Source organism: Zootoca vivipara, chromosome 12, assembly GCF_965207765.1.
Source record: "Zootoca vivipara chromosome 12, rZooViv2.hap1.1, whole genome shotgun sequence".
Lineage (NCBI taxonomy): Eukaryota > Metazoa > Chordata > Lepidosauria > Squamata > Lacertidae > Zootoca > Zootoca vivipara.
Genome location: NC_142595.1, coordinates 25541035 through 25564753, shown reverse-complemented (window position 1 = coordinate 25564753; position 23719 = coordinate 25541035). Strand labels below are relative to the sequence as shown.

The following is a 23719-nucleotide window of genomic DNA, read 5'->3' as shown; positions in this document are numbered from 1 at the left end:
GGCGCTCCAAAATAAGCTTGTCTTGAGCTGCACCCTTAGTCTTGCTTTCAGATGAAAGCTTATCTTGCAATAGATTGTTTTTAAAGCTGCCAGAGGTCTGGTATACCTGAACTGCAAACCTATATTGGTTTTATGCCAGTTTGAAGGAGCCTGGGAACTTCAGTTTGGTGAGGGTTGCGGAATATTCTCTGTTAGAAAACTCTTAAATCGCCACCCCCAGATCTCTGGTTCCCTGGGGAAAGGGCAGCTCTGTCGAATCTGTTTGTCTTGTAGCTATGCCCTTAGCTTTCTTTTCTGCCATTGACAGACACAACTGCCCCACTATAATCTTGGGACTCAGAGGAAATAAATACTTTTTTAAGGGGGGGGGAGCCACTGCATTTACACAACCAGGTTGTTGTTCCACGACATCCGCTGCCTTTTAGACAAAAGCTGGTAGTTCCAAACATTATGTTAATTAGATTACAGATACTTAGGCCGGTCCTGATCGGATTCATGTTACAGAAGTCCCTCTACAGGCGAAGCCAGCCATGAGAAACGGATGATACCTTTGGGAATATAATTACTGAGAGCGAGGCACAACTGCCGCACTTCCCATTTGCAACTTCAGAAAGAAACATTCCCCCCTAAGAAGAGAATTCTTGTTTGGAGGTTTGGCAGCTTCATGAGACAGAATCCAGAGTCTCATCTATAATTAGCATCTCGAGGGCTGGTTCATACGTAAACATCGCTGACCGCTCCGTGGAATGTGTGAACTGCCTCTGTGGAGTTTGAATATTTTGCGCATGAGCTGGCACCTGGAGATAGCAGAGTTCCCTTTGGCAGAATATTATCTGCGCTCGCAAAGCAAATCCTCACTTGTCAACGAGCGACGGCTCTGCAGGTGTGAACTGGGCCTCAAGAGAAATCAGACTTCCAGCATCCCTTGCGTAGCTTCGTCCACCAGAATGTGGGATGTGGTGGCAGCAGGAGCAAGCGCACTCTCAGCAGCCGATAAACAAAATGCAGTGCACATTGGAAAGTGGCACGCCATGCAAGTCTCTTTAACTGGAAGACTGAAGGCTTTGGAAGGTAAAAAAAGAAAGAAAGAAGACTTCAACACTGTTTGGTTTGGTTTCGTAGGCAGGGCCGTCCCTAGGCCCGGGCTGGGTGGCGCAAGGCGCCAGGGCGCCTGACCATCAGGGGCGCCGAACGCTGGTGTCTGCCTCCGCGCGCCTCTGCCGTTGAGCGGCTTCAGGCAGCTCTCCGGAGGTGCGCAGGGAGCGTGAGCCTGGGGTTGCCTCCTCCGCGCCTCTCAGCTCCCCGCGCACCCCTCCTGCCCACCTCACTCACGGGGGGCGCCGGAGGGATCTTGGCACCGGGGCACCAGATATGGCTAAGACGGCCCTGTTCGTAGGTTAACAGATTGAGTCATGCCATAATTCCTCCATCAACCCACGGAGACAGGCGGAGAGACTTAAATCTACTCGACTTCACAGTGAACACTATTCAGTGGTGTAGCGTGGGAGGCCAGGGGGCATGGCCCTGGGTGTACATTTCTGAGGGGGTGCAGCTAGGTGCCCACATGACAAGCTCCCTCATCAAGGCCAGAGCCACGGGGAGGCAAGCTGTGTGTGGGCCAGGCCTTCAGGGCTGGGGTGGTGAAGGAACACCTGTGCGTGCCCCACCCCTGGTCCAGCCGAAAAGGAGAGGGGGGAGGGTGGCAGCAACACCCACCAGGGTGGGAGGAAGGGGAAGGCGGGAAAACACTGCTGTAGCCACGTGCATTGCACAGAGCGCCTCACTACAAGGACAGGAGGGCGACGTGACACAGCAGCTCTCCTGGCTTTGCGTTTTTCCGCCTTGTCTCTGCTCCCACGTTGGGGCTAGTTTGCAAAAAGAGGCCAGCAAAGGGACTGCCTACTTCCCAGTCCACCGGGGGGGGGGGACACACACAGCACTTTCCCTGCCCCGGGCACCGGCAATCCACACTACGCCTCCCCGTCACTTTTCCAGCAGATGCAACGTGATTCTGCTTTGTGTTGACGTTTGTCGCTTCTGCGTTCAGAAAACCATTCAGTGAAAATATGTACAAAAAGGGGGAAAGGCGACACATGCTGTGTGTCCAGGGCATTCAGCCAGCGGGAGGATATTTTTGGTCAGGTTTGTGTGTAGCGTTGTGGAGAGTCTTCTTGGGCTGACAGCCTTACAAAAGGAGGAGTAGAAATTGGTAGTGTGAAGAGAGAGGGTGAACTGACGGGGAATGGCAGTTCTGAATAGCTCGACGGTGCACTTTTTCCAGGAAGGCAATAGGGCATGGCCAAAGGGACTGCTGATCTTTGCCTGTGAAGAGAGCAGGGGCATTTTGCATGCTAAATGCCTTAATTATAGATTTAGGGTTAAGGGGTAGGGTTTAAGCCTTGCTGCAAAGCAGCTGCCAACTGGCCTATACAGTCATACCTCATGTTACGTCCACTGCGGGTTACGTCTTTTCAGGTTACGGACGCACTGAACCCGGAAGTCCCGGAATGGGTTACTTCCGGGTTTGGCACGTGCGCATGCACAGAAGCACTAAATCACGCTTTGCGCATGCACAGAAGCGCCAAATTGCGTCACGCGTGTGCACAGACGCGGCGCTTCAGGATGCGGCCTTTTCATGTTGCAAACGGGCCTCCGGAACAGATCCCGTTCGCAACCAGAGGTACCACTCTACTGGCTAGAGTCAAGCTGCTAGGCTCCAGTTTTGATCTGCAAATTTCTACTTAAATGTTAAGGACTTTGTGATAGACAGGAAATTTTTAATTGAATCCTTTTTCTTTTGCATTTTGTGCATATGCATCTAGCTATATATCTATATAGCTAGGAAGTGAGAGTTGGAAGTGAGAGTTGGACCATAAAGAAGGCTGATCGCCGAAGAATTGATGCTTTTGAATTATGGTGCTGGAGGAGACTCTTGAGAGTCCCATGGACTGCAAGAAGATCAAACCTATCCATTCTTAAGGAAATCAGCCCTGAGTGCTCCCTGGAAGGACAGATCGTGAAGCTGAGGCTTCAATACTTTGGCCACCTCATGAGAAGAGAAGAATCCTTGGAAAAGACCCTGATGTTGGGAAAGATTGAGGGCACTAGGAGAAGGGGACGACAGAGGACAAGATGGTTGGACAGTGTTCTCGAAGCTACGAACATGAGTTTGACCAAACTGCGGGAGGCAGTGCAAGACAGGAGTGCCTGGCGTGCTCTGGTCCATGGGGTCACGAAGAGTCGGACACGACTAAACGACTAAACAACAATATATCTATAGAAAGATATGAGGCGGCTTGGCTTTTTCTCGTGAAGAAGAGGGTTTCCTCTTTTGTTCAGTAGTTTTGGGGTCTATTTGGGGACCTTTTGACAGATTGGTGAATGTCGTGGTGGGTTTCTTCAATAGAAACGCACCATTGTGCAGCTGGAGATGGAGCAGAATATTTCCCCATGCTTCCTTTGGATTTCTTGTCCTAACTAGTAGGGATGCAGGTTTTGAAGGCTACAAAAGGACCTCTGTGTTTTGGAATGATAAGCATGGCTGTTGATTATGTGGGGTCATTGGTGTATGTACATGGATGCTTCTGGATAGGGTAACCTAAACAAAAAGACATGACCCTGCCCAAGTGAGCTTCTTCACAGAACCATAGAGTTGGAAGGGACCCTGAGGATCATCTAGTCCAGCCCCCTTCAATGCAGGAATACACAGCTGTCCCATACAGGGACTGAACCTGAAACCTTGGCATTATCAGCACTACGCTCTGACCAACCGAGCTATCCAGACTGAAGGCTTACAGTGTACATTTTAGCAGAGGAAGAATGAACAAGAGGCAAGGTTAATGAAGTAAAAATGTAGGGGTGCATGTGGTTATATTATTTTATTCAGTTATATTATTTATTCAGTTGTGGCTATCTTCTCTTCCTCTCTTCTCTCTGTGCTTCACCATATGTAGCATTTGTGCTGCGCTTGCAACTTGTGCCTAATCTCAGAAGAACTTTGACCCTCCGTTACTCTATTTCTTTCCCCTGTCTGGGTTATGCCACAAACCCTGGTGATATTCCTTCCCCCCCCTTTTTTTTTTGCTAATATAGGGAGAGCCGGTGAAAGGGCAAAAGATGTGCTGGGCTCAGCTGAGCTGCTGAGCTCAGATCCAGTGCCAGGCTCCTGGGGTGGGTATATCAACTTGCTCTGCTGTGTCAGTGCTTGAGCGTGACCCTTGCATTGCCTCAGCACAGCTGCTGACTCGGGCGCTGCTCTGTTGCCAGCTTCCCCACCCCCACCCCCACCCCCTGAGCAGCTGCATTTATTGCATTGGCAGGCATCAGTGTGCTCCACTGGCGTGAGACAGGGCGGCAGAAAACCCTCTCCTTGGGAATTCTGCGTGGAGCCTCCTCCGAGTGCTATGCTTCCTTGGATTCCCTAAAGCAGGAGTCATAATAACTAATTCTGATAGGCTGTGTAATATGCACCATAGTGAGCCCCTCCCCACTCCGATTTTTCATTAGTTCCAGCACAATCATTTTTGCATTTAATCACATTCCTCTATATCTGCTTTCTGCAAATGAAAGCTAGCTTTTCAAATCTGTATCCTTGTCTGGCTTCCGCTGCGTCGTTGTTCTAGTCAAATATTGTGGAGATGCTGTACACAGTGCAAAAATGAAATGCAGTCTAGATGTCATCCTCGTCATTGTGTCAACAGGTGTCGGCTAAGGCACACATAGACTTTTCAGATTACACCGAAATTTTTATTACGCTTTTCTCCCCGGTGAAAAATCCTAGGCAACTCAGTGCGAGGCGTGTATTCCATTTTATTTTTACAGTACCACATTGCAACCCATAGCCAGAGGCTAGAATAAATTAATAAAGGTTGCACCTTTTTGAAGCAACTTTGCATTGCAAACCTGGGGAGGCCTCTTCAGATGGGTGGGCACCCTCAGGCTGTGGACCTCATTTAGGCCTGCCAATGCCATTGTGGCCAAGCCATGCCCATCTGCTCTAAGTGTGACATAATGGAACTCTTTCTTTCTTTCTTTCTTTCTTTCTTTCTTTCTTTCTTTCTTTCTTTCTTTCTTTCTTTCTTTCTTTCTTTCTTTCTTTCTTTCTTTCTTTCTTTCTTTCTTTCCAGAGGAAGCAGTTTGTACTGAAAGCACTGGAGGAAGTGCTTGGAATACAAACTGGCTTTTCCTGCAGAAGGAAAAAAATGCTCTGTTTTTAGGAGCATTTCCACCTTTGCAGGGACTTCAAAGAGGCTGATGGGAAGTTATAGGGAGCCTTTTCGAAGCCTTGGTAGCCGTGGCAAATGGGTGGTTGGCACAGAATTATATCTTCAAAGGAGGCTCATCAGGGGTTGCAGCGACCCCCCCCTCTGAACTTTGACAGGTGTTTGATGCCTGACATAACTATGAGGACAGATGATTCACAGGTGGGTGGTCTGCCCACTTGCCAGAGTTAGCAGTTAGGGGGTGGGAGAGAAATCCAGGCCAGACTCAGTCGTCCATCCCCCCCCCAAAAAAAATATCAATGGCTATGCTCTGCCTCCACTGTCAGAGACATCATGCCTCTGAATACGAGTTTCTGGGAATCACAGGTGAGCAGAGGGCTGCTGTGCTCACCTACTTGCCAGCTTCCCAAAGGCATCTGGTTGGCCGCTGTGAGAAAAGGATGCTGGATTTGACAGGCCATTGGCCCGACCCAGCAGGCTCTTCTTCTGCTCTTATGTCATAAGAGGTTCTATGGCAGGGATGGCCTGTGTGGTGCCTTCACAAATGGTCTCCCTCTCTCCTAATATTAGAACCCTGGGGTCTTCCAGTGAAGCCGAACAGCACAAGATTCAGGAGAGAGACAAAAGGAAATACAGGCGAAACTCGGAAAATTAGAATATCGTTGAAAAGTGCATTTCAGTAACGCAACTTAAAAGGTGAAACCAATATATGAGATAGATGCATGACATGCAAAGCAAGATATGTCAAGCCTTTAGTTGTTGTAATTGTAATTATTTGTCGTTAGGCGGGTCAATTATAAATGGAATGTAATTAATGAAATGCAATAGCGGTGTTTATTTTTGTATTATTGTAACTATTTGTTTTATTCCTGCGGAATTTCCAAAAGAAAGCATTTGTAAAAATTAGAAGAAAAAAATAATAATAAGTTGCATTACTGAAATAAATGCACTTTTTGACGATATTCTAATTTTCCGAGTTTCACCTGTATGCTCCTCCACACTGCACAAGTTAAATGATGGAATTCGCTGCCATAACATCAAGATGTAATGATGGCCAGGGATTGGACACATTCATGGCTATCGATGATTAGTTGTCATAATGGCTAAATCACCTCTGGTATCAGAAGCAATATATCTCTTGAGCACCAGTTACCGGGGGTCATGAGCAAGAGAGTGCTGTTGTATTCGTGTCCCTGATTGGAGCATCTGGTTTGCCAGTGTGAGATGGAATGCTGGACTGGATAGCTCTTTGGTCCGATACAGTAGGGCTCCTCTTGTGCTCAGATGTTATTGGACTACAGCTCTCATCCTCACTGACCATTGGCCATGCTGGCTGAGGCTGATGGGAGTTGTAGTCCAATAATCTTGAGGAACACCACATTGGCTATCCCTGCCCATGGTGTGTTGCTCATCCACTTTCAGCTTAGATTCGGAGCGTTGATAGTAACTCACTTCCCGTTGGGTTCATGCCAAGGGAGACTGGGGTGTATTTTCCCGCTCTTCCTTACCACACACGCAGTCTGAGAAACCACTTTTGTGTGTTGTAGAAACAGGACAAGGAAGTAAACAGAGCTGATAACGAAAGTAGGTTGGCTCCACAGTGAGTGTCTTTAATGCAGATTCAACACCAAGAGAAACACTAGGGTTGAAAGCAAAGGGAAAGCCCCATTTAGCCCAGCTTCCTACTCAAATTCTGGACAATCCTCTTCCTCCTCCAACATACTAGCATTTGAACTTGACTTATAATGACAATTAATTGCCAGCTCGTGTCTGGTTCCAATTCAAGGTGCTAACAGGGTTTAAAGCCTTAAATGGGAGGTCCCAAATATCTGAAAGAACAGCTGCTTCCCTACAGACCCTCTCATAGAGGCAGTTTTTAATCTCTGGCGATGCTACAATTTGAAGGACCCCCCCAGATGGGGGGGTCATCAACCTGGGAAGGTAGCCCATCTAGGAGAAGGAAAAAACTGATCCTAAACCTCTGCTGCCTTGTGGGAGAATTAAAGGCGAAGAAGTAAGCCCCACACAAATCCACTCTGGTTGGATGGTGCCTTGTATGCCTCCTTCCAGGAGAGCCAGTGTGGTGTAGTGGTTAAGAGCGGTGGACTCATAATCTGGTGAACCGGGTTTGCTTCCCCGCTCTTCCACATGCAGCTGCTGGGTGACCTTGGGCTAGTCACACTTCTCTGAAGTCTCTCAGCCTCACTCACCTCACAGAGTGTTTGTTGTGGGGGAGGAAGGGAAAGGAGATTGTTAGCCGCTTTGAAACTCCTTAAGGGGAGTGAAAGGCGGGATATCAAGTCCAAACTCTTCCTCCTTCCGGCAACTCCTGCAGCCAAGCTGGGGGCCAAACGTATTGCTCTTCTTTCCTTTGGACCACATTAGTGAGGCTGAGGGGGGGGGGGCTCTTGTCGTCTGGGCAGCCCAGAACCTCCATACACAGTGCCTGGCTTGCACCAGGGGAGTTCACTTCAGTGCTGCTAATGCAGCGGTTTGGCTTCACCCCTGGAGGTGCCCTCTGCTGTCTCTTAAGACAGATAAGTGCACAGCATGGGGCTGTTTAAGAACCCTTTACAAGCAGTCCTTTCAGAAACGAGGTGTAAGGAGCATCATGCAACTGTTCGCTATAGGTTTTCCACCAGCCCCGTGCTTCTTTTTGAACTTCACATTTTTGGAGGTTCAAAGAGCAGGGCTGGGAGGAAGACATTTCCCTTGAATGGGGAGCACTTTCCCTTCCTTGTGCAACACATTCTCAAGCAAAGGGAATGGAGCAGAAGCTCACTTGAAGCTCCCAATTGCTCCGTCAAGGCCCTGTCCTTACTCACCCTGCCACCGACACCGGGTATAACCCCAGGCGTAGGGCAGGTGGGTGTGGCTCCCCCAAAATGGCCTCATGGGCTAAATGAGGATGCCTGGTGGGCCAAGCTTGCTCCGCAAGCCTAAGGTTCCCTGTCCCTGATATACCCAGTGAGCTTTGCTTTAACTCTGTGAGGTAGATTAGGCTGAAGGACAATGACTGGCCCAAGCTTCACAGCTGAGTGGGGCTTTGAATGCAGGTCTTTCCTCCCCTCATCCTTCACTCTAAGCATTACTACACATAGGCATGAAAGCTTTTGCCATTCAGACAAGGGCAAGTGGGAGGGAATCAATGACATGAGTGTCTGGACTGCAATGGAAAGGGAGAGAGATCGGCCAGTGCCTCTTTTAGCATTCAGGCTTTGGGAGTGGAAGATTAAAAAGCCCTTTGTGCAACAGTAAATTAGCAGATTGCCCTTCAGTCTTCGCCTGGTTCAGAATTCATCTCTGTTAGAATTAGCTGCTGGCCAGGCTCGTAGAACCAGCCACGGGAAATTGTGGACCAGCCCACGTGTCCCGAATCAGATCCGCAGCCTCGAAGAGGAGGGTTTTGTGCCCCCTTGTTTGGATCTGCACCCGTCCCTGGCGAGTGAAGGTGCCTTGCTGGCCTCAGTCCCTCAGCTGCCCACCTGGCCTTATCTCTGCTCCCTCTCAGCGGGGGTTTGTTTTGTTAACACAAAACTGAGAGCTCTTGAACTTCTCTGCCTCATAAACCAGGGCAGGGAGCCAGTGTGGGAATTTGCTAACCTACAGCAACAAAACCGCTCTCTGTCTTGGCTCCTCTCCTGCTCACACCTACTTATGTGGGCCGAATGAATTGAGCAAATGTATGCAAAAGGGCACGGCCCATGTGGATTTCCTTGATGCGAAAGGAAGATTTTGGAAAGGGAGGTATAGGAGGACTCTGGAGGGAGAAACAGGTAATGCTTTGAAGTAGAATGTGAGTATGTTGAGGCCTTTGGCAAAACACTGGGGTGGCACGGGGTTGGGAAGCAGAGCCTTGGTCTGGGTGCCAATTTGGGATAGGGAAAGGATTCGGTGCCTCTTCTCTCCCTTGCATTCAGTCACACACACACACACACACACTCTTTCCCATTGGCTTTTCCGGTTTACAAAACGGCTGCAAGGCTATGTTTATATGTTTCAACGTTGAATGTGCGGTTTGGTCCAGAGATCTCTGGGAATGGGGCTGAAGAAGGGCCACTTCAGCAACTCACGCTAAGCAAACGTTACAAGGTGAATTCCTCCTCCGCAGTCCGAAATAGGAACAATGCTATAGCAGCCACAGGACTTTTCCTGGGTAAATTGGAACAACCGGAGTAAACGGTGGTGGAGGTGGAGTCCCTGTTCCCCCAGCTTTTCCACTCCTGGCCAGCCAGCCCCCACCCCCAGCTGCTTATGTTATGACCTTGAGATTGCTCAGAAACTTGCTCGGCCATGGAAAAAAGCCTCCCGAAGGGCACCGAGCCAAAGACAAAAAGCCAAACAAATTTGTTTGCATCACTCACCAGGCTCGCTCCCACTCCAGGGACAGGGGCTGGGCATCTCGGGGCCTTGTCAATCCGAGCTGTTTCCTGCGTAGCTCAGTTAACACTGTTGTCGCCTTGTATAATTGACCACCTAAGGCAAAAAGGTGGGAGAGGATTGCACTTAAGGAGGGGGTGTCCATCCCCAAGTGGCACGGAACTCGTTGGAAGGGACGGGAGCAAACTGAAGGATGTCAGTATTTAGTGTTGACATTGTTGTTCTGTTTTTGTGTGGAACTCCCAACTCCCAGTGATTCACCCCCCCTGAAGCCTCCTAATGTCGAAGATGACGGGTTCTCGGTGCAACGTAGAAAGCGGAAATACAAGTGGTGTGTCCACTGGTGTGTGCCTGATGCCACAGGGCAGATCATAGCTGCCCTAGGTCCATTAGGCTGCACTTGTAGCATATGAGTGATAGGTTGGTTGGTTGGTTGTATTGCTTTGGGATGGTGCAGCATAGAAGGGAGTGAAAATATCCAAGTTAGGCCTTAACTGGAATGAGCACTAGCTGTAGATAGAAAGATCACCAACCAAAACTACTCTTTTGCGGTGAGCTAGAGAAATGTGAGACATACAGTACCAGGTTCTTGATGTCCATTGATCTTAGGTGTGCTATCTGTTGGGAGTGCCTTACCTTCACACACACAGCTGTGATATACTGAGCCAGACCTTTGGTCCATCTAGCCCAGACACCCCCAAACTTTGGCCCTCCAGATGTTTTGGACTACAATTCCCATCATCCCTGACCACTAGTCCTCTTAGCTAGGGATCGTGGGAGTTGTAGGCCAAAACATCTGGAGGGCCGCAGTTTGGGGATGCCTGATCTAGCCTAATACTGTGTACTTGAGTGACACAAGCTCTTCAAGCTCACAGACAGAAGTCTTCCCAGTCCTGTTGCCTGAAAAGTAGCTGGGGCAACCCAGCCAGACGGGTGGAGTGCAAATAATAACATTATTGTTGTTATTATTTTAACTGAAGATGCTCAGAATTCGACCTGGGACCTTCTGCACATAAAGTATGCGCTCTCTGGCTCTTCTCTCACACATCTGCTCGGGCCTTTAGACAATGTGTAGCCCATGTGGTTCCCATCTAGACGTTGTTGGACTATGACCCCCATCAGCTCTGATCGTTGGCAACACTGGCTATGGCTGATGGGAGTTGTAGTCCAGCAGTGCCTTGAGGGCATCACTCTGGCCATATCTGCATTAGACAGAGCTCTGCTTTGAGTACGGCAGCTTTCAGGGCCCTTTAGACTCTGATGCTCTCTACCTGGGAGTTATTTCCAGGGATGGCTTGGCAAGATGGATCGCTTGTGATCTCCAGTGTCAGGGGGTTGTTGCGGCTACTCCCGAGTAAAGACGCTCCAGTCCGTTCTGTCTTTTAAGGGGTTTTATTTTGCATACTATTTACAGTGCAGAGATAGCAGAAAACATGACCTCCTAGTCACTAGCAGAATCCGGCAATGGCGCCCGTCTGCTTCGGGGCCAGCATAATAGCTTGGGCACCCCAAAACGCCACCCTCTCACCCTACGTTTGGGCGCTCACCTCAATTCGGGCGCCGGAAGCGGCTGCGCTCCCTCCTCCAGCTGTGGGCTAGTGTGGTGCAGGGGCTCTGATACATCGCTGATCCTTCCTTCCTCCACTAGTTGGCTTGGGCAGTGCAAGGGCTCTGATGCCTCACTGAGCCCTCCCTCCATTCCACTCTCCTCCTCATTCCCCCCGCCTGACCCGCTGCTACCGCTCTCGCTTGGTGAAGTGCTGGTCAGGATGACGGGGGGAGGCTCCCTGTAGGGAGTCCCCCTGACATCCAGGAAAGGGACAGATTCCTTTTTCGTGGTAGGTGATGGGGGGGCACCTGGCCGACATTGCTGTCCTCAGATTTTGGCCTGTTTCCAGCACCCGTCTGTCTCTGGAGACGATGGAGGAGTGTGACATGTTTTGTTGCAGCCGGGGCAGATGAAGGTGTCCCATTTGTGCTGCTGCAGACGCACCATGGCGTTTCTTCTCTCTGCGCTCCTCCCAGTCGTCATTTCTCCTCTGGTCACTGCTAGGGATACACAACTTGACTGCCTGTATTCAGGCACTGCAGTCATTTGCCATGGATTCCCACATGGCAGGCCCGATGATGCCAGTCTTCACGTCATGTTTGCAGGCATCTTTGTGGCACAGAGTTGGTCTGCCACCAGGCCTGGTGCCTGAAGCCAGCTCTCCGTAGAGCATGTCCTTGGGGATCCTGCCATCTTCCATTCTGTGGCCTGAATCGCTGGTTTCTCCCCAGCCCTATTTTCAATGCTGTTGAAGTTTTCATGTTTTGTTTCATGGATTTGATTGTAAACTACTTGGAATGCTTATTTGCACTAGAATGGCTTTGCAAGAAATGACATGATAAAAAGGGGGAGCAGCTATGCACCATGGGCCCCTTGCTCTGAGTTACTGCAGCGTGGAAGAGAGATTCCCGTGTAGGTGAGGTCCCTGTGGTTTGAGCTGACACAGTAAAGCCACAAGATTCCAGACTAGCTGGCAACTGTGTCAAGCTGGCATAACACGAAGGGAATGAACACACCAGGTAGGCCTGTGTAATGGGCTCTGTGACCTGGGATGCCCTTTCTCACTCTATAATATTGAAATTTATTCTGAACTTCTGCAGCAGGGGAGAAAAGAGGCCTGAGGTCTTGGGCCGGGCAGTTGAGCTCACATCAGATGACCCGGGAAAGAGAGTCCAGACTAGTAGTGGCGGTCTCTGTTTTGTGTAATGGGAGAAGGACGTTTGAGCTAGCCATTTGCACCCTGCTTGTGTGAGAAGGTGCAGAAAGGTGGTGGGAAGGGTAACCATTTTAATCTGATTAAAATTACAAGAGCAGTGCCAGTGCCAGTTGGCAGTTTTGTCAAATGCTGTTTACTTCTTTCATTCTTTTTTTAAAATTGCTATGTTTTCAGTTGTAGCAGGCCAGCCTCATACGGCAATTTCCTCCTCTGCTTGCCAGCAGCTATCCCCACCTCCATCCATGCCTCTTCCCTCCCTACCTCTACCTCTCCAGCTTTTGCAGATCCTGCCTCCTGGCACCCAAAAGGAGCCGTCCTCCCTTACTTACAGTGTCCCAGATACCAAGCAGATGAGGTGTTTACAAGGGAGGGGCTATTTGAGCATCCTGCATGGGAGATCTTGATGCAGAACTGGTTTGACCGGAAGCAAGGAGGCGTATGGGCCCCGGGGTGTGTTGACCATGTGTTTGCTGGTGAGCTGGGGGTGGGAGGGAATTTATGTGTTACGCATTCATTTCACCTGCTGTTTGGGTTTCATCACCTTCTATGTTTTCAGATCCAGGACCTGCCTTTAATCTCAAAACCGCCTCTCTTATCTTTCTCCCTCTCCCTCAATGTTTCTTCTCTTTCTCTCGCATTCTGCCGTGGGCTCTCCCTTCTCTGTGAGAGAATGCATCCATCTGACCAGAGACAGGGAAATTGCTGGGGAGAAAATTGGCAAAATGTAAACGTCTTGAGTTGCAAGATAGGATGCGGCAACCTATTTATGGATAGCTATTAGTTTAAGAAGCTGCTATTCGACATAACGTTAAGAACATTACGTTTCCTTCTTATTTTTAAAGAAAGCAGTGGTCTAGCGGCCAGACTCCAGCCCCTGTGGCTGGCCCACTGAGCACATTATATATGTTGGCAGTAGCCTAGTGAACTTTCAGAAGCTGTGCGGGACTTGTGGAAGCAATGAGCTGTGGTTTCAGTGCGCTGTACAGCTGCTAAATCAGACCAAATTCTGCAGAAAACATAGTTTTCATGACTTCTTGAGGCTTTGAATGACCTTGACCCAGAATTTGGAACAACTAGGCAGGCCTGATTTGACTCAGATCCTGCCTCAGACCCACACCTCAGACATGTTGTTGTGCACCAAAGCCTTTTGGCTGTCAGGGGTCAGAAGTTCACTGGGAAGGAAAACAGCAAAGTGAAAAATCCTGCGTTGTGAGTCTGACACCCCCAAGTCCTTTAATCTTTTCGGATGTCACGGTCTTTCTTTTGAATAATGATTCGCCTTCATCATTCTCCATGGCTTGGGCGATGCTGTTCCTGGCCGCTCTTAATAGCACGTTCTGTTTTATATAAAGCTCTTCCGGCAGGCAATGCATTCATTATTTCACTCTGTCCCATTCATAGGTAGGACAGTGGAATCTTCACTGCCAGTTTGCAGATGGAAAACTAGGTCACCAGGTAGGAGCATTCAGAGGCCTCCAGCCAGGCTGGCGATTTGAACTAATGGTCCCTGGCTTTCAGGGCACTTCATTGAGACCACACTAGCTGAGGACAGCTGGTAAGCCTTGGGTTCCCGAGTGCCAGCTGAGCCCTAAATGGGGAAGCATTTGTCTGTCATGAGTTCAGATCATCAGTGCTCAAACCTGCCATTTCCCCACTCATTTCCATAAACTCAGTACTGTACCAGCACTGAAGAAGTGTGCATGCACACGAAAGCTCATACCAAAATAAAAACTTAGTTGGTCTTTAAGGTGCTACTGAGGGAATTTTTTTATTGTACCAGCACAGTCAGAGAAGTGACCCAATGATGAGTTTATATGCAGATTCGGTGTCCGTTCAGCATGTAATTTAACAACTCACTTCCATTAAAGGAATTTTGGGCCAGCAGTCGCACACCCATCCATGCCCATCTCTTATCCGTTGCTGTAAGAGAATCAGCTGCGTGTGTGAATCAGCTCTTAAAGGTTATTCATGAACAGGAGTCTTCATATCTGCCATCAAATATTTTTTTCAAAGGAGACCTTGCACACAACTAACTGAGAATCATCATGTGATGGGTTTGCATGTGTGAATTCTGCCCTCTTGCTTTCCTTCTATGCTTTTTAAAGCAGCAGCTTTAAAAGCCCTTTGAACAGCTGTTAATAGGCATCAGCACCCCGTGAATTAATCTCTCAGCAGTATCTGGGCATTTCCAAATGAACTTTACCTGTTCCCTTCTCAATCATTTTCTCCATCAGACTTAGCAACCTCGCATTGCTAATGGCTGCTGGGGCACATTTGGGAGTGAGACCTAGCTGTACCCATGGTTTTCTCCAAGTAGGGTGAATAGCAGCTTTGGGAAGGAAATACAACTTTCAAGAAATGACCTGGGGAGGAAGAGTGGACACCCCCTTTTTCAGCACTGTTGCACTGAGCCAATTTGTTCCTTCTCCTCCCCCCCAAGCTTCTTTTAAATCTTTTTTTTTTAATGTCTGGGATTTTGAGCACAGATCTGCCACATCATGTGCAGCTTGGCACTTAAAAAAAAAGAGCAGAGAAATTCATGGAGGTTCATTAATCAACCGGAATAGACTGTGATTTGCTTGATGTGACTGGTGGGATAGGAAAGGCTGTTGGCTCCCTCCCTGTTTACATGACCGTTTACTGTTGGAAACGGGACCCAGGGGGCTATCCAGACCCTTCTTTTGTTTCTTCCGCTTGTTGAGTGAATGATTGATCATTTCAGTGGTTTTCCTAGGTGGGGGTAGGTGCTTTCTAGTCCAGGCAAGTGAACTAGAGAAGTCTTCTCCTGTTGTGGATGGTCAGAGGCATGTGGTTCTTGAACACGCAGGTGCTTTGCCTCAGAGACATGGCACCTTTTCTACACACACACACACACACACACACACCCTGTAGCCTACACAAACCTCCAAGGGGCGAAAGGACCCAAGGAGTCTGGGGAGGCAAGAAGTGAAGGTGTATAAGAGGACTCAAACGTGCTTGAGCCAGTAGAAAGGGGTGGGGTGGTAGATCTGAGTCACCAGCCCACATTCTGACTCACCGCTTTGTTTTGATGGAGGGAAGCGTGCAGGAGGCAAAAGGGCCGGTTGGTGCCAGGCGATCGCCGGTAAACGAAACATGCATTTGGTTTTTAGACGCATGTTTCTTTCTTCAACGTTCGCTGGTGTTGACAGAAGCAGAACTCCTCTTTATAAAAGGCGCAGGTGTGCGATTTTTTTGATAAGCCGGATCAAACCGGGCGTTGTGAGTTGGTGATTCATCCCTGACTGGTCTAGTCCCGCTACAATGGAACACAAGGCGATCTTGGCGCCTATATGAAAAAATAATAATGGTGGAGGTGAGGATGATGATGATGATGATAATAATAACAGCCGCCACCACCTCCCGGAAGAAAACAAGTGCCAAAAATGAGATGGTGTGGTGCTTACCTACAGACATCCTGACTGGAAGCAAGCTTGCCTGTAAAGCTGAAACAAATATCCCCTGAATAGCTATTTATTGCTTCAGCGCTCTGACTTATGCACAGGCACATTTCCAGGTGCAAGAGTATAATTTTGCAAAGCAAGGTTTAGGCCCAGCGTGCTTTAGAAGCCTCCCCACTCCCTTGTGTCCCATTGCTACCTCTCAGATCTGCCAAAGGTGCCCTCTTAAGGATGCCTTATATGTGCCAGCAGGGCATGAAGAGAACCAGTGGCTTCCCCACCGCCACCACTCGGTCTCCCTCTGCAGATTAATCAAAGTCCAAACTCGCTAACCTTTTCGAAAGCCTTGTAAAGCCAGCCTTACTTAGTTTGGCTTTTGAGGCTCAGGATTGAGTAAATCAGGAAAGAACCTGGTGCGGGGGGTGGGGAGAGTTATGGACTTGATTGTAAACCTAATACTGTTTTTCAGGTTCTTAAAAAAAAAATTCCCAACCTGTCAGAATGTGGCATGCTATAACGATGACTATATAGTGTATTTACATTTTGGCAGGCGCTGAGAGGTCTTGAACCTCTCTCTCTCTCCTTCCCCAGCTGCAGACCTCAGTCTGGTGAGAATTACATTGCCCAGAATCTTCTTAGTTCACAAACCCTGTGAATCATAAATCTTTTTGCACCTCCTACAGAGACATTTGGGCATTGTTAACACATCTCCAGCTTTCTCATTAACTTCCTACAATGTGCTCTGGTGTTAACTAAACCACAGCGAAGTATAAAAACCACAATTAATTGGCATATAAATTTTTATGAAATAAATAAAATAAATATTGCGTGGTGATCCACCTAAAGTTTCTGCATAATGTAATGGGAGGCTGTAATGTCCTGCTTTTTAAACATTTTTAAATTAGTTTTCAGATATAGCAGCATACAGAGTCAGAAAGATGATAATATAAACCCCACAAACAAGATGCAGTGTCAATGTCCTATTTCTGAGAGGCTCGATGCTTGACTGTCCTGTCTTCAGGATCATGTTTCTTCAGTGTGATCCCATTATGCCTTCCCAGCAAGTTGTGTTTATAAAGTGCTGCAGCCACATATTAATATTTTCTACACCCTACAACAGGGTCTCCAAATAGGCCCTGCTGCGGGACCTGTGACTATCTTCTTCCACTTCAGTTTGCAGACTGAAGTTGGGGGGGGGGTGGACCTCCCATGATTAAATGCTCCTCCATGCCATCTTGCATGTAAGAAAGCAGCACATTGGGAAGAACGCCTGGCTAGAGCCCCTTTCCTCCAACATGCACATTTTCTCAGTGAAGTGAGTTTTGTTGCGCGGTGGAGCATTCAGTCGTGCGAGCTACAGTCTGAAGTGGTACAGTCCAGTCAGGCTTGTCACCTCGGGGCGAACTAGGAGGTGAGGCAGAGGAGCTACACAGTCTTGTCGGAATGACTGTTTGTGAGGAGGAGGGTATTTTTGCTGAGCGCCATCCTGACGCTTGGGTATTGGCATCAACTGTATGGCGGCACTTCTGAGTATGGGGATTCTTGGCTTGACATCACCTCAGCGGAGGGCAGATGTGTGTTTCAAGGAACCTCTCTTGGCTTCGTTTGGGAATGGGCCAGAAATCTCTCTGGGAACTGGGATCTCACCATGGATAGGGTTGCCATATTCCAAATTTCCCTGGACATTTCAGCTATTTCCACCCGGACACAGTTTCTTCCATATTCCAGCTATGTCCAGGAAATTCCAGGTGCATGGCAACCCTAACCATGGAGGCAGGGGTGGGGAACCTTTTTTGGCTCACCAGGCCAGAGCCTTATCAGGATCAGCCTCATGGGCCAAATTTGACAGCTGGGCAGGGCTTTCCACCTGTCAGTCCTATGACATCATTATGATGTCCCACCCATCTGTCAGAATCTCTTGCGGCAGTATGGGGGTGCCACTGAGTCAAACACGAGAATGAAGCCTGCCCTACCTGGCACACACTTGACATCGTGTGGGGGGAAGCGTTGCTTCCCACAAAATGGCCTGGCTTGCCAAATGGGGAGGCCTGGTGGGCCAAGTTTTGCCTGAGGGTTGGAGACGCCATCTTTGTTATGGGCAGAGGAGACTACAGAGTCTCCATCTTTCGCCAGGTTGCTTGTTTGCCTTTTAGGAGAGAGGCTTGTAATAGACACTTTCCTGTTCACATACTGTAGGAATTCTGCCAATTTTTATCCCAATTGCCATTGTTGTTGTTTGAAAACCCTTTTGGGGCTGTTGAAGTAACACATATGGCTGTTTAAAATATATACCTTATCTAGTAGTTTTCATAGACTTAATTGTGATCCTCTTGGAATCTCAGAATTCTGCAAGCATACTTTGCAAACACTGGATTTGGGAGCAGGCGGGAAATTTAGTGCCTTCTTTTGGTTAATTGTGTTTCTCGTCCTTCCTGTTGCAATGATAAGCCCAAAATTGTAGGGGAAGCACGTGATGAAATCTAAAACCCAGAGGGTATTTCTTATCACCAGGGAGCAAAGTTTCAATTCCCTGCATACCCTTTTTTACACACACACACACACACACACACACACACACACGAAGAATATCAAAAGTAATTTTAAATTAATCAAGTTTTGCTGTGTTGCTGACTGTTCGTATTTTTTACAGGTCATATAATTTTAGCTGTTCCTTGTGAGACGCTAGCACTTCTTCCCACGCCACCTAAACTGCGTTGTGACCTTTGGCTTCATTGATGCTCTGACCTGGGAAGGAACCCTGAGTCACTTTGCCCAGTTCTGATAAGGAAGCCACAGGTGGCTAAACGAGGGAATGAGGGGTGGGAGGAACCCGGGCACTGGAATTTTTATTATTATTAATATTGCTGTGCCTTTGAAAATTCATCTCTGTCTGAATCATGTAAGAAACTGGTGACGAGGTGGAAATGTGGCCACCTGCCCGTGTGAGTCTCTTGCAGGGCAGTAACCAACCTACAAAGAGTCATTTGGCACACGAAAGGCTGGCAGATTTATCGTGACAAGATCTTTGGCAGTAGCTAGGCTGGTTGAGACGCCGCAAAAATGATTTGTCTCACGTGCAGTCTGATGCAAAATGGACACAAGCTTCCAAGGTTAGCTGTACCTGCAGTCAGTGATATTTCTAGGCTTTGCTGACATGCTTGTATGATATCCATTTTCAGTGTATTTTTATTTATAAAATAAATATTTATTTTATTTATAAAATAAATATTTTATTTATAATCCTAATTTGCTTGATAATTCCCAATTCCTGTGTACTGTATAGTGCACCCTGAGGATAGCAGTGTTTCGATTAATCTCTTGGATAAAGTGATTTAAAATCATTTGATTGATTGAAGAGGTGCAGCAGCTATGCAAAACTGAAGTTAGGCGCTATGTTAGAAATTAGTTGGAAGGCAATCGTTGGCCTCATTGCTGAGCAGTGATTTGAACCTGGATCTCCCATCTCTAAGGAGGAGAGCAGGCATAGTGTATGTGCTGGGGTCAGTGGGAATTGGGAGTCCAACAACCTCTGGATGGTCACAGGTTACCAATCCCTGCTCTTAAACCTTCTGGTCCCTTTGTAGCAGCTGCTCTCCTGCTCAAAAGCAGTCATGCCAAAGTCAGGTGAAAAAGACAGGTCCCCCTGGCGTGAGGCACTTACCATCTGCCTGCAATTGTGAGGAGCAGCATTACAGAATTGTAGAGTTGGAAGGGATCCTGGGGATCATCTAGTCCAACCCTCTGCAGTGCAGGAATATGCAGCTGTCCCATGCAGGGACCGAACCTGCAACCTTGGCATTATCAGCACCACGCTCTAACCAACCGAGCTATGCAGGCTGTCTCCATTTACACCTTGAGAGCCTCGTGGTGCAATAAGGCTGAACACTGGGCTTTGTTTTCCCTTCCAGACTATGAGTGGGCTCAGTGCCTGGAAAAGAGAAAGAAAATGTTCCATGCTAATGTCTGCCAAGGCTATCTACCTTTTCACTTTAAAGACCCAGTAGCTGTTTGACATGGTCAACTAGGCAGGGCTGACCAGCCTGCTGAGGAGCTCTGAGGAAGCTGGACCAAAACTTCAGAGCTACGGCAGCATGCGGTCTTTGTGTTGAGTCTTAACTCGGCTTGTGGTTAACCATTTAAATGAACTGGGGATTCAACAAGTGAAATTCGGATTCTCATCTCCATTGGTGTTTTAGTCATCTGTGCAGCCAACTCTCAGGTGCTCTTTATGTGCTCCACCACTTGACCAAGAGACTCCAGTATCCAGAACATGAGCTCACTCTGCGAAGTTAGAAGGCAAAATGAGAGATTTGCCTAAAGCAAGGATGGCAACCGGACTACTGACTAATTGCAATCTTGGTCAAACGGTTGGGTGGTTAACTTAGTGCACTGCTCAATTTCCTGTGCTGCTGCAAAGCTGCCAGAGTAATCCTGGGGAAGGTAATTCCCCCCAGAGGCTTGCCAAAGTCTTTGCCTGTGCATATTCCCATAAACGTAGATCAATACCATCTTGGCTGGGCTGGCCTTTAATGCAGGCTAGGGGTACATCTTTAATTGTAGTATTTTCAAGCTAGTTTCGTTGTGTCTAAAATCCCAAATTATGCAATTTAACAAGTGAAAGTTTGCATACTCTTGACACCAGCAGAAATTTGGCCTGGTGGGTAAGTCTGCCCTATTGTAATTTTTATTTTTATTTTGGAAATATTTTTATTGGTTTTACAAATGCAAAATATATATGAACACAAACTGTAAAAACAAATCTGTATAAAGAGATTCTCGGAATCTCAAGACTTCCCCCCTTCCCCTCTGTGGGGTCCCTTTTTAAACATCTAAAACTGCATATTCATCCATACTCTAATTTTTATATCAAACCATATTATCCATAATAATTTTTACAGTACAAGTGAGTCAAAATCCTGCTCTTGTTTCCATCTGCTTACAGCGGTCTCCTAAATAACTTATAAAAATTTCCCATTCTTTTATAAAGTTTTTATCCTCTTGGTTTCTGAGTTTTCAAGTCAGTTTTGCCATTTCAGCATAATCCACCAGCTTGGTTTGCCATTATTCTCTGGGAGGGACTTTATCTTCTTTCCAGCTAATAGCATCCGGGCAGCCGCTGTTCCATACATGAATAGTCTTTTCTGCTCCTTTGGTATATCAGTACCTGTAATTCCTAATAAAAATGCTTCTGGTTTCCCCTATTGTAAATTTTACTCAGGGGATGGGGAACAACGAGAACATGCTCAGGGTTGAATTAAGCGGTTGGAACCCTTCGGGGTAGCAGGTGAGGTCTCCGTGCCTCTGAATGGCCCGTCACTCACCAGATCCCTCTACTACTTGCTGCTCCTGTCACTCACTCTCCATCGCATCTGTCGCCATTACCACTCGCTCATACACAGACATTGATGGTGAGGGTCCACTCCTGCTTGCTCACCTGCCCACTTCCTCTGTGCAGTGGCTCTGCCGACTCCCCACCACTGCCCTGAAGGAGAGGGCAGGAGAGTGAGCAAGGAGCAGCAAACAGTTTCTGCTGTTCCTCCTCGCCAGGGACACTCGCTTGCCCACCAGCTCCCAAAATGAGTGGGCTGGTGGCAGCAACAATGTTGATATACTCCCGTCACAAGGAGGAATAATGGCCATCCATCGCCAAGGACCACCATGTCTGAAGCCCCGCCCAAAACACACACACACACACACACACACACACACACACAAGGCAGCACTGCCTGAATTTCTAATTTTCTTCCTTTGAATAAATTTGGAGGCCCGGCAATGTGTCATTTCAAACAGTGCGCTTTCACATCTCCTTTCAAGTACATATAACCATAAATACAAGAGGTCCAGAGTAACAGCTGTGGAAAAACTAGTTCAGACTTAAACTCTGTAAATAATTTAGCTCCGCCTAGGGATCTTGTAAGATTTGGATGTTTTGCTGGCTCTTGATTTCACCTGACGTGGAAAGATGGATAGGCAAAAAAATGAAACAAATCAAAGGGATATTTAGCCAAGTTATGGGGGTCTCCTCTCCTTTGCTACAGATAATGACATGGACCTGGGAACTCTCCAAAACAACATCAACAGGACTTTGGACAACGTTTACGAGGATGGCCTGGAATCAGACCACAGTAGGCCCCTTTCAAACAGCAACCCTCTCTGCAATGGTGAACAGGCCAGTCTTCTGTCCGGTGGCGAAGTTGTCAAGCGCTCTCAGCCTCTGCTCATCCAAGCCAATAGGTATGTGGAGATGGAGCCAGGAATTGTGGGAAACTCCAACCATTGCCCCCCACTGCTTATTTTGTGTTTAAAAATGCGAAGTAGTTCTGAGCTGATTTCTTTTTATCTCTGGACATGCGCAGAGTGCATGGCTCAATCTGAGCTGATGCTCAGCCCTGGAACAAGACAAATACAGGTGTGATGGTCTCTAGGCATGAACTGAGTTGATTTCCTCATTACTGAGGAGTCACAGTCCGCCTATCTGGGAGTAGGAGACACAAGTTTCCAGGAGTCCTTGAAACCTGTGCTCCCAAGGCACAGTTCCCACCTCAGTCAGGAGCAGGGAAAGAAGTCGTGCAGATAACCAGCATGCCGTTTTCTTTGCAAAGCAAGACTGCAAAACAAGAAGATGGATTACAGATTTCATTCACGGTGAAATTCATTAGTTGTGTGTGATCACAGGGGAAGCAGGGGATCACTGCTTCCAGACAAAGTGTGAGCTTCCTCCTATGACATGATAGGAAAGTGGGGCTTGAATAGGCTTGCAATGGACAAGCAGCTTGATAGGATGAATCTAGGTCAGACATTCTGTCCCAGAAATTTGAAGCCCTGAGCAAAATTCAGAGTCGGTTTAGTGGCTTCTCCTCGGGGGAAGCATTGAGAAATTCAGAGAGAAGCCAAGAGGGTTTCGATAAGAATTACGCACTCAGCGGTTCGAATCCCCATGATGGGGTGAGCTCCCGTTGTTCGGTCCCTGCTCCTGCCCACCTAGCAGTTCGAAAGCACGTCAAAAGTGCAAGTAGATAAATAGGTACCACTCCGGCGGGAAGGTAAATGGCGTTTCCGTGCGCTGCTCTGGTTCGCCAGAAGCAGCTTAGTCATGCTGGCCACATGACCCGGAAGCAGTATGCCGGCTCCCTCGGCCAGTAAAGCGAGATAAGTGCCGCAACCCTAGAGTTATTCGCGAGTGGACCTAACGGTCAGGGGTCCCTTTACCTATATATATATATATATATATATATATATATATATATATATATATATATGTGTGTGTGTGTGTGTGTATATATATATATATATATATATATATATATATATATATATATATATATATGGGGTGGGCAGGATTGACGGTAGGGGGATTCTCTTATCTCCAGTCTGAAGGTACACAGCATCATTTCATCTGAAGCTGAAGGCTGGGCTTAACTAGTTCCTGGAAGCAAGACCACTTGGGATCATACATAAGCCACTCTGAGCAGCTTCTCTAAGATGGCTGCTTGGCCGCTGCGAGAACTGGATGCTGAGATGGGCATTACTCTGATTCAGCAGCCTCTCCTTATGTGCCTCCCAAGTCTTGTCTCACGGAGGATACCTCCACAACACTGTTGACATGCAATCTTTCATGCTCCATCACGGTTGTGCACACATAAAAAGTTTGGTGTGCTGTGCCAGACAGATTTCGGACTAACTGCCTGTATGTGGTATGCACTGGCAGGAAAAGGCAACGTTCATTGGAGTTAATCATTAGCTTCCTTCCCTGCTCGCGGGGCCAGGGCCATGGTGAGATGGAGCACAGCAGGATTGCTGAGTTGAGTGAATTTTCTGAGGCTGGCTCAGGCCCTTTGCCCAGCAGATGGAGTGCTTTGTGGTAAGGGTAGGGACTGAATCTGACACACTGAATTGAAATATCCACCTGTATCTTTGGCTGTGGGTTGGGAAC

General features: G+C 47.8%; 1 protein-coding gene across 8 annotated transcripts in view; it reads left to right on the top strand.

Annotated features, from left to right (window-relative positions):
* Positions 1–23719, top strand: part of GRB7 (growth factor receptor bound protein 7) — an 86124-nt gene that overhangs the window by 39016 nt on the left and 23389 nt on the right. For 7 of the 8 annotated variants that reach the window (XM_035136641.3, XM_035136634.3, XM_088655479.1 and 4 more), the window contains one exon: positions 21825–22020. In XM_035136641.3, the coding sequence (XP_034992532.1) occupies positions 21833–22020 (188 nt within the window). In that variant the 5' untranslated portion in view covers positions 21825–21832. Of the gene's footprint in view, positions 1–8792; positions 8999–21824; positions 22021–23719 lie in introns of those variants that run through there. The other variant, XM_088655477.1, reaches the window with a different exon arrangement.